Source organism: Chlorocebus sabaeus, chromosome 15 (assembly GCF_047675955.1).
Source record: "Chlorocebus sabaeus isolate Y175 chromosome 15, mChlSab1.0.hap1, whole genome shotgun sequence".
NCBI classification, from domain to species: Eukaryota; Metazoa; Chordata; class Mammalia; order Primates; family Cercopithecidae; genus Chlorocebus; species Chlorocebus sabaeus.
Genome location: NC_132918.1, coordinates 35156102 through 35167260, shown reverse-complemented (window position 1 = coordinate 35167260; position 11159 = coordinate 35156102). Strand labels below are relative to the sequence as shown.

The 11159-nt window shown below is 37.9% G+C and overlaps 1 protein-coding gene across 2 annotated transcripts in view; it reads right to left on the bottom strand.

Annotated features, from left to right (window-relative positions):
* Positions 1–3555: 3555 nt before the first annotated feature.
* Positions 3556–11159, bottom strand: part of SLC33A1 (solute carrier family 33 member 1) — a 31307-nt gene continuing 23703 nt past the window's right edge. For both annotated transcript variants that reach the window (XM_008008625.3, XM_008008624.3), the window contains one exon: positions 3556–10866. In XM_008008625.3, the coding sequence (XP_008006816.1) occupies positions 10699–10866 (168 nt within the window). In that variant the 3' untranslated portion in view covers positions 3556–10698. The remainder of the gene's footprint in view (positions 10867–11159) is intronic.

Genomic DNA, 11159 nt, shown 5'->3' with positions numbered 1-11159 from the left:
GAGGCGTGCGGATCACGAGGTCAGGAGACCGAGATCATCCTGGCTAATACGGTGAAACCCCGTCTCTACTAAAAAAAAAAAATACAAAAAAGTTAAGCCGGGCATGGTGGCGGGCGCCTGTAGTCCCAGCTACTGGGGAGGCTGAGGCAGGAGAATGGCGTGAACCCGGGAGGTGGAGGTTCCGGTGAGCCGAGATTGTGCCACTGCACTCCAGCCTAGGCAACAGAGTGAGACTCCGTCTCAAAAGAAAAAAAAAACCTTCTAACCTTGCCTCCAATTTCATTTTATTAGAAATTTTCAGTAGAAAAACTCATCATTAAAAATCAGTCCTTATAAACTGAAAAATTTATAAGCATTTGTAAAAGGCAAAATGTACAAGCTTTTGCATACTTTGGCAATATATAGATGATGACCAATGGACCAATCTCTCAGTGCAAGGCAGTATTTGATTAGCAATTTTTAAAAATTGAGTTAGAACTAGAAAGAAATGATTTTAAGAAGTAAAAATCTGAATTTAAGAAGTAAAAATCTGACTTTTTCTTTGATCTTAAGTTACTAACTTAATAAAAACGTTCAAAAAACTGTAAAAGTGTTCATTTGAAATAGTTTCATTTCTTCATTTAAGAAAAAAAAAAAGCCAGGTGCGGTGGCTCATGCCTGTAATGCCAGCACTTTGGGAGGCCGAGGCGGGCAGATCACCTGAGGTCGGGAGATCGGGACTAGCCTGACCGACTTGGAGAAACCCCATCTCTACTAAGAAAATACAAAATGAGCGCGGCGTGGTGTTGCATAATCCCAGCTACTTGGGAGGCTGAGGCAGGAGACTCGCTTGAAGCCAGGAGGCGGAGGTTGCGGTGAGTCAAGATCGCGCCATTGCACTCCAGCCTGGACCACAAGAGCGAAACTCCGTCTCAAAAAAAAAAAAAAAAAAAAAAAAAAAAAAAAAAAAAAAAAAAAAAAAATCACCAACCCAGAGTTGTTTCTTTCTGCTTTTATAATAATTTACATTTGCTGACTTGCAGGGTGTGATTTCTTCCAATTTTTGCCTTAGCTCACAGATCGCTACTAAAATAAAATTTTCTCTACCCATAGAAGTGAGCTTTTTAAAAATTATCACCTTAAATTATTTGGATAATTTGCCCATTTAGACTAGGAGAAAGTATTCAGGTTTTTAATATCCCAGACCTCTTTACCATAATGTAATGAAAAACTTTGAGTTAACTAGAATACAACTCCAATAAATAGATAAAATATCTGTATTTGTATTGTGCTTGTTGCGGGAAGTCAGGGACTCCGAACGGAGGGACCTGAAGCTGCGGCAGAACATAAATTGTAAAGATTTCATGGACATTTATTAGTTCCCCAAATTAATACTTTTATAGTTTCTTATACCTGTCTTTACTGTAATCTCCGAACATAAATTGTGACGATTTCATGGATACTTATCACTTCCCCAATGAATATCCTTGTGATTTCCTATGCCTGTCTTTACTTTAATCTCTTAATCCTGTCATCTTCTTTGTAAACTGAGGAGGATGAATGTCGCCTCAGGACCCTATGATTGTGTCAACTGCACAAATTGTAGAGCATGTGTTTGAATATGAAATCTGGGCATCTTAAAAAAAGAACAGGATAACAGCAATGTTCAGGGAACAAGAGAGGTAACTTTGAACTGGCCCCCGGTGAGCCGGACGGAACAGCGCCATATTCCTCCTCTTTCATAAGCAAATAGGAGAAAAATCGCTGAATTCTTTTTCTCAGCAAGGAACATCCCTGAGAAAGAGAATGTGCCCTGAAGGTAGGCCTATAGACGGCCCCTTTTTAAGGCCTCCCGTCTTTTACTGTGGAAGCTGAAGGGATGAAATAAGCCCCGGTCTCCTATAGTGCTCCCAGGCTTATTAGGATGGGAAAACTCCCACCTAATAAATTGTGGTCAGACAGGTTATCTGTTCTCAAACCCTGTTTCCTGGTAAGATGTTACCTACGACAATGCGTGCCAGTAACTTCATTAGCAATTTTAATTTTACCTCATCTGGTGGTCCTGTTATCTCGCCCTGCCTCCATTTGCTTCGTGATATTTTATTACCTTGTGAAGTATGTGATCTCTGTGACCCACACCCTATTCGTGCACTCCCTCGCCTTTTGAAAATCGCTAATAAAAACTTGTTGGTTTTATGGCTTGGAGAACATCATGGATCCTGCCAACATGTGATGTCTCCCCTAGACACCCAGCTTTAAATTTCTCTCTCTTGTGCTCTTTCCCTTTATTTCTCAACCCAGCCGAGATACTTAGGAAATAGAAAAGAACCCACATTTAATTATAAACATCGGGAGCGAGATCTCCCGATAGTGCTGAAAGTAGACACAAAGTCTCTGGAGCAGGAAGAGACTTAATTATTACTTAAATTCTCTTTGGGAAGGATCTTACCATTTGGAATATAAATATATATCTCTAGGGGCAAGACAAGACTAGTGTCTCCATACTTAAAACAACCAGAGATGTCTTCACAGTCCCAGGTCTCATCACCCCTTGAAATGAGCATACTAGAGAAGTATCTCTGTGTAAGGGAATGAACTGTGCTCCTCAAAATGTATGTGTTAAAGCCCTAAACACCCAATTACTATATTTGGAATTAGGATCTTTCTGGGGATAATTAAGGCTAAGTGAGCTTATAAGGGTAGGCCCCTCATACCACAGACCTGGAAGAAATAACAAAGACGAATGCACTCAGAGGAAGAGTTATGTGAGGACACAGCGAGAAAGTGGCTGTTTCCAAATGAAGAAGAGAGGCTTCAGACTGGGCACAGTGGCTCACGCCTGTAATCCCAGCACTTTGGGAGGCCAAGACAGGAGGATCATTTGAAGTCAAGAGTTCAAGTCCAGTCTGGCCAATATGATGAAACCCCATCTCTACTAAAAATACAAAATTAGCTGGGTGTGGTGGCCGGCACCTATAATCCCAGCTATTTGGGAGGCTGAGGAAGGAGAATTGCTTGAACTTAGGAGGCAGAGGTTACAGTGAGCAGAGATCAAGCCACTGCACTCCAGCTATGGCAGTCACAGAAGATTTTAATTAGGAAACAAAGCTTTGCAGGACAGGAGAGCCAGAGACGTGACGGGGAAGCTACAGGTTACAACAGATTTGTGAATTCAGCCAAGCACGGTGGTGGCAGGGCCTAGCTGCTACAAAGAAGACATGTTTTAGACAAATACTCATGTGCATGGGCAAAAAATTCAAGGACTGTATTTGTGACTAATTGTGTAACAGGTTATTTTAGTTTCTGTTCTGTGGAAAGTGTAAAGCATTCCAACAAAGGGTTTTAATGTAGATTTCTTTTTTTTTTGCACCCATGCTGTTGATTGCTAAATGTAATAGTCCGATCGTGACACTGAATAAATGTCTTAAAAAAAAAAAAAAGAAAACAAAAGATTTGTAAGTGTAAGTTACTTGAAATTACTGCAGTTGGTTCTAATTATGCCAATCTACTGTAATGTTAACATGACTAATTTGAAAGTAAATTTAGCTACTACTTAATACAAATGAAAACAAGATATTTCATTAATATTTTATTTTTTAGAGAATCACTTTGAGCAATTAAATAACCATTTATCTAAAAGACATTTCAAATATATTCCAAATACTTAAACACTGCATAAATATTAAGGTTTAACACACATCTTTTAACAAATATAACTACCAGTTCAGATATACTCAAAACACACAATACAAAACTATCAAAGCTAATGCTAGATATTCCAAAAGTGGTAACAGAAATGATTGTGTGCTGTCAACAATGACAGCTCTCAACATTGAGTATTTTTTCCAATTTTACACTAATTCTTGCAAAGGCAATATCTGGGAACAATAGATGTAGACTCACCAATATAATCTGACAGTGGTAATTTATCAATTTACCAAATATGCCACTTTCTTTTTTTTTTTTTTTGAGATGGAGTTTCGCTCTTGTGCCCAGGCTGGAGTGCGATGGCACAATCTCGGCTCACCACAACCCCCGCCTCACGGGTTCAAGAGATTCTCCTGCCTCAGCCTCCCCGAGTAGATGGGATTATAGGCATGGGCCACCACACCTGGCTAATTTTGTATTTTTAGTAGAGATGGGGTTTCTCCATGTGGATCAGGCTGGTCTCGAACTCCTCACCTCAGGTGATCTGCCTGCCTTGGCCTCCCAAAGTGCTGGGATTACAGACGTGAGCTACCACGCCTGGCCTGCGTCTCACTCTATTGACCAGGCTGGAGAATAGTGGCGCAATCTTAGCTCACTGCAACTTCCCTCTCCCAGGTTCAACCGATTCTCCTGCCTCAGCCTCCCGAGTAGCTGGGATTACAAGAGCCCACCACTATGCCCAGCTAATTTCTGTATTTTCAGTAGAGTCAGGGTTTCACCATGTTGGCCAGGCTGGTCTCAAACACCTGACCTCAAGCAATTCTCCTGAGCCTCCCAAACTAATTGGATTACAGGTGTGAGCCAACACTCCTGGTTCAAATACGCCACTTTCTATCAATTTTTTTTCCAATCTTATATTTCTCTAATTTTATAGGGGCAGGTGATAAAAAAATTTCAATTTCACTAGCTCTGACTATAAAATTAAACTTTTCCAACATTTAAGATCATTTCAAGGAAAATAAGCATAGGCTTTAATATTTATATTAGTGACTGATTAATTGTAGTTGACTAGGGTATTAAATTTTAGAAACTTAAGATAATTCCCGCTGGATGCAGTGGCTCATACCTGTAATCCCAGCACTTTGGGAGGCCGAGGTCGGTGGATCACGAGGTCAGGAGTTTGAGACCAGCCTGAGCAACATGATGAAACCCCATCTCTACTATACTAAAAAAGTAGCCAGGCATGGTGGCAGGCACCTGTAATCCCAACTAATGGAGAGGCTGAGGCAGGAGAATCACTTAAACCCGGCAGGCAGAGGTTGCAGGGAGCCCTTAAGATCATGCCACTGCACTCCAGCCTGGATGACAGAGCAAGACTCCATCTCAAAAAAAAAAAAAAAGAAATTTAAGATAATTCTTAAAGATTATACCTGCTGTACCTTGTGCATTTTAGTCATGACATTTAATCATTATTCTTCACACAAAAGTGTTATAAAGTTATATTGTCTATATTGACAATAAAAAAACTATTAAACTGTAGCAACCTTTTTCTAAATGATTCAAGACTTCATTTGAGCTATGCAAATTAATATTGCTGATATTTAAATATGCTCTTTCATTATATATTCGGGCAAAAGTTTTTTAGAGTAAAGGTGATAAGTCATAGAAATTTTTTTCTTTCTTTCTTTTTTTTTTTTTAATTAAAAATAGAGATGCGGTCTCCTTGGTCTCAAACTCCTGAGCTCAAGCAATCCTCCTACCTTGGCATCTCAAAGTGTTGGGATTAAAGGTATGAGCCACTACACCCAGCCCATACACTTTTCATTTACTATATAAAGTCTTTCTCCTACAAAATATCCATTCTCCTTCCCCAAAATAAACAAGGCACCTTAAAGGCAAACTTTATAATCCATAGTCAAATAAAAGTTTTTATTCACTTAAGCAGGAGGGAATGAGTTCAGTACATTAATTAGTCTGCCCTGCTATAAGACTTGCCTCCTCCAAAACAGAATTCCAGGAAGGAAAATAAGTTATCCATGCTGATTCTACCTTGCTAACAAATTGGGGGAGTAACCCCTCTAATAGTGGTTTGACTGGTAGAAAATGAAAGAGCTCTGTCTCAAACCAAATGGTGATTACATAAAAAATTTGGCATTGTCAAATCAGGCAGATACAATCTAAAGCAAAAAATAGTCAGGCGTGGTGGCTCACGCCTGTAATCCCAGCACTTTCAGAGGCCAAGGCGCGAAGATCACCTAAGGTCAGGAGTTTTGAGATCAGCCTGGCCAACATGGCAAAACTCCATCTCTACCAAAAATACAAAAATAAGCCAGGCGTAGTGGTGCAGATCTGTAGTCCCAGCTACTTGGGAGGCTGAGGCAGGAGAATCACTTGAACCCAGGAGGCGGAGGTTGCAATGAGCCGAGATTGCACCATTGCACTCCAGCTTGGGTGACAGAGCCAGACTCCGTCTCAAAAAAATAACAATAATAATAAAGTAAAAAGAACATGGTCTGCAACAGGTGTTTTTTGTTTTGTTTTTGTTTGTTTGTCTGTTCTTGAGATGCAGTCTTGCTCTGTCACCCAGGCTGAAGTGCAGTGGCGCAATGTCAGCTCACTGCAACTCCGCCTCCCGGGCTCAAGCGATTCTCCTGCCTCAGCTTCCCTAGTAGCTGGGATTACAGTCATGTGCCACCACGCCTGGCTGTTTTAGTAGAGGCGGGGTTTCACCATGTTGGCCAGGCTGGTCTCAAACTCCTGACCTCAAGTGATCCATCCACCTCGGTCTCCCAAAGTGTTGGGATTACAGGCGTAAGCCACGTGCCCAGCCTGCAATAGGTATTCAAAATCCTCCCTAAGAGAAAATAATTGTGCCTTGCTGTCTACCAAAGGCATTGGTTAAAAAAAAGTCTCAGCAGTTACAATGTACAGTATCACCTTCCCTTCTGTAACCAAAATGCTTATTAGATATATGAATGCTAGTTATCAGATTATTTTAAAAGTTTATTTTCTTTCTCTAATAATAAGGTAAAATACATTTTGGAAATCTGCATGGAATGTCCCCAACAAGTTATTTCTTTCATTTTAGCAGGGTTTGTGGTATACAGCTTTAGTCATTCTTTCAATTTCTTGGAAGCGCAGGATTCTCCAAAATACAAAAATAAAATTTTCAGCTTTTACATCAAATAATGGTCTCAACCATTTAATACAAAGCAACATACTTTCTCAGGTTTCTGTTAATAAGGCCAAATAAAAGTCACTCAGAAAAAAAAGGTTAAATGACTAAGATTTCTCTTTTGTAGGATATAATTCACCCTTATGGTTTCTCTTCTACCATTAAAGTCTTATCTACTCTAATTCCTTCAAAGTTTCAAGTTCAATACAGTACAACGTATGCAGAGATTTTATAGTTTTTATCATAGTTTTTTTTTTCAACATTGTTTACAGGATGCTTTAAACACTTTTACAACTATTACCTCAGATTTGTGATTATGACTCATAGTACAGTCCACTTTCAAAACCATGATTTTTGGATTATAGCCCATCCAAGATTTTACTCTGCTCAGAAAAAGAAAAAAAAAAATTACATATCCAGAGTTTCACAAGCAATTCAGGGGTTTTTCCCACAGACACCTAGATTAAAAAAACCTTGCAATAAAGGGGTGAAATCCAACAATTACTTTAGATTTCAAAGGTTTAATATTTTAAAAAATTGAGAAACCTAAGGTGTTGAATAAACTTTTAAATAACTTCTCAGGCAAAATTAAAATATTTATCAAGGGCAGGGCACAGTGGCTTACGCCTGTAATCCCAGCATTTTGAGAGGTCAAGGCAGGAAGACTGCTTGAAGCTCTGAGTTTGGGACTAGCCTGGAAAATACAGTGGACCCCACCTCTATAAAAGATTATTATTTTATTAGCTGGGCATAGTGGTGTGTGCCTATAGTCCTAGCTACCAGAGAGGCTGAGGTGGAAAGATCCTTTTTTGTTGTTGAGACAGGGTCTCGCTCTGTCACCCAGACAGGAGTGCAGTAGCACAATCACTGCTCACTGAAGCCTTGACCTCCTGGGTTCAAGCAACCCTCCCAACTCAGCTTCCAAGTAGCTGGGACTACTGCTGTGTACCACCATGCCTGGATAATTAAAAAAAAAAAAAAACGTTGTAAAGATGGGTTCTTACTATATTGCCCAGGTTGATCTTGAACTCTTGACCTCAAGTGATCCTCCTGCCTCGGCCTCCTAAAGTGTTGTGATTACAGGCATGAGCCACAGCACCCAGCCTAAAGAAGATCCCTTGAGCCTAGGAGTTTGAGGTGACAGTAAGCTATGATTGTATCACTGTACTCCAGCTTGGGCAAAAGTGAGACCATGTCTCTAAAAATAGGAATAATAATAATAAAATAAAATAAAGTATTTACAATGGAAGGAGTCTGTGGTGTTACTTTTAGGTAATCTCAGAAGAACTTTTCAAACTCAGATGTATACATGTGGCAACCAATATGCATATGGAGATACTGACAGAGAGAGAAAAATGTTCAATCTAGTATTAGCCAGTAAACATATGATGCATTCACTGCAGGAGTTAGAAGTCCATACTTGAAGGTAGTGTTTAATTTATCAGGATCAATCAATCAAGAAAAACACTCACACATAAAAACAGGGTATTTTTTAGTACTACTGATTTACAATAAACAGATCCTCAGATTTAGGTAGATCATTTTTACATGCCATTAGTGATCAATGTATGCAACACAGTTGTACATAGCTATTAAGTTATTTTGGCATGCATTACAAACATGTATTCAAATTATCAATAACTATAATTTTTTGTGTTTATTTCTAGGGCAACTTAATTAATGGCTTTCACCTTAAAGGCTTAAAATGTTTTAAAACTTCAAGTCATTAAAGATGTACTGACATTAAAACCATGTTTGAAGTCTGAGTGCAGTGGCTCATGCCTGTAATCCCAGCACTTTGGGAGGCTGAGGCAGGTGGATCACTTGAGGTCAGGAGTTCAAGTGACTGAGGTCAGGAGTTCAGACTGGCCAACGTGGTGAAACACTTGAGGTCAGGAGTTCAGACTAGCCAATGTGGTGAAACCCTATCTCTACTAAAAATACAAAAATTAGCCAGGTGTGGTGATGTGCGCCTGTAGTCCCAGCTACTCAGGAGGCTGAGGCAGGAGAATTGCCTGAACCCAGGAGGCGGAGGTTGCAGTGAGCCAAGATTGCACCACTGCGCTCCAGCTTGGACAACAGAGCGAGACTGTTTCAATTAACAACAACAAAAAACTATGTTTGAAAGTATGTATAATTTGTAATAATATAAATGGGAAGAAATAAAAGGTTATTATGGCAATCTGAGTTGCTTAATCCAAAAATTAAAAATCAAAACACATTTCATATGTAAGAGTTAAGTGGGTTTTTTCTTTATTAATACATGATAATGGACAACCATGTGACAAAGTACTGCAGTGTATGGTTTGGTGGTGTCTCCTTGCCTCTAGGATGGGATTTTTTCCAGGTGATTCTTCAGGATCTGACATCGATGCCCAACACAGGCTTTCCAATGGCAATGCATGAGTTTTAGAGGTCACTGCCCCATTTTTCTTCAGGTGCTGTGTGCCATTTTCTCCCACCCATTTTATCCTCCATTACTTATAAAAACCCCACTCTAAAATTCAACCTATGTTATAAAATTAACATAATCAGGAGTTAGTACACATTGTTCCACAATGATAAAATTAAGACTCATAATGTACTATCTTGTTTCCTCTAACTTTTGAAGGATTTATATAATCTCTAAAGAGTCAGAGTAATACATAACACAAAACATGCAAAGAACCTTATCACTCGGTGTATATAATATGCTGGGAATTACTAAAGTACTCAAAAGCTTAATTTTCTTGGAATAGCAACTGTCCAATGAAAATTACAGTATTCAAACAAAAGGTTATGTGTTAATAAATGAAAATACAGTACCTGATTTGGCATAAATAGTGAGATCTTTTTCACTAGTAAAGTGCTTAATTAAGAAACATTTTTCCACTATTAATTTGTCAAAGGCACAAAATATCTTTGTGTCTCTCTTTAAAGTATTAGTTTTTTAAATTATGGTACTATCCATTTAAATTTTACTTAATCAGAAAGCTTTACTGTTTTTTTTTTTCTCAGCAATTAAAAAAAAACTACTTGAAGAATAACATTTAATTTTTATTTTCAAAATGTTGCTATAAACATACATACAACACTGAATTTGATCCCCTCCATTGGCTGTCTGTGTGCCATGAAGCACTTGTGACAGAAAACATATGTAAGCTTAGGGTAAAAGTTTATAAGGAATCAAAATGTCTTCCAAAAAGAGGCGGTAGGGACAAGAGTAATCAATAAGTTTAAAAATCATAACTTTCATTTTATAAAAAATAGTTTGAATAATTTTCTTATAAATCTTTAATGCTTACAAAAGCAGGAAATACATTTAAAATAGTCTTTTTTAACACAGATTCATTTGTACAATATGGTCATAAGAAAAATAACTAAAATGACATTTCAGTAGTCTATATTCTCTTCTCAGCAAATTCCACATAAAATTTAACTAATTTACAATTCAAAATAAGATTTTAACTGCCAACAATGTCAGACTAGTTGTGGTTAGTACCTGAATATCAAGTTCTTCTCCATTTTATATATTTTACCACAATTTTAAATACAGATCCAGCAGTGATAGGTACTAATAACTATACTTAACTACATGGTTACCACCCATGACTACTGCATTGCAGCTTAGAACATGCTTTGGTCAGTAAATTTAAAAGATATAAATCAAATAACGAGGCCAGAAAAGTTGTTTTAGAATTTCCTGACCTTAAGCAAACTTTAAATACATCGACAAGGCAAAGAAAAATATGATCAAATATACAGAGAGGTTTCTATTTTTTCAACCATTTGGCATTTTATATTATTAATTTTGCTGTTTACAATAATATTTTATATTCCTGTGCACTGATTATCATTGCTCTCCGAATTAAAACTAAACTACAATTACCTTTCTAGAATGTCCAGTAGTGCACATATTAATTGTTCCTTTTGCATTTCCATGAAGTTGATCCTTCATCCTGTAAATTTTTAAATTTTGGACCAAGAAAGAACCACCAACCAAATCCAATGAAAACACAAATAATGGACTCCACATAATAACCATCCAGGGCTGTAACACATGAGCCACCCAGTTTTTTGCAAAGCTGTAAAAATAAAACTATAATAAATAATCTACAATTTCAAAATGGAAGTACTTAGCAATTAACATGCTTCTACTTTATAAATAATTAATCAAAATATATTTTTCCTAAAACATTTCAGTATTTCACTGAATTCCAATGACAAAATATGTTACTGTATCTTAATCTCTCTAATGCTACTAACAGGATTAAAAACAATTTTCAGTTCTTGCTGTAAACAATACTCATTTTCTTTTTTCAGGCAGAGTCTCACTTGTTACCCTAGCTGGAATGCAGTGGTGTGATAATGGCTCACT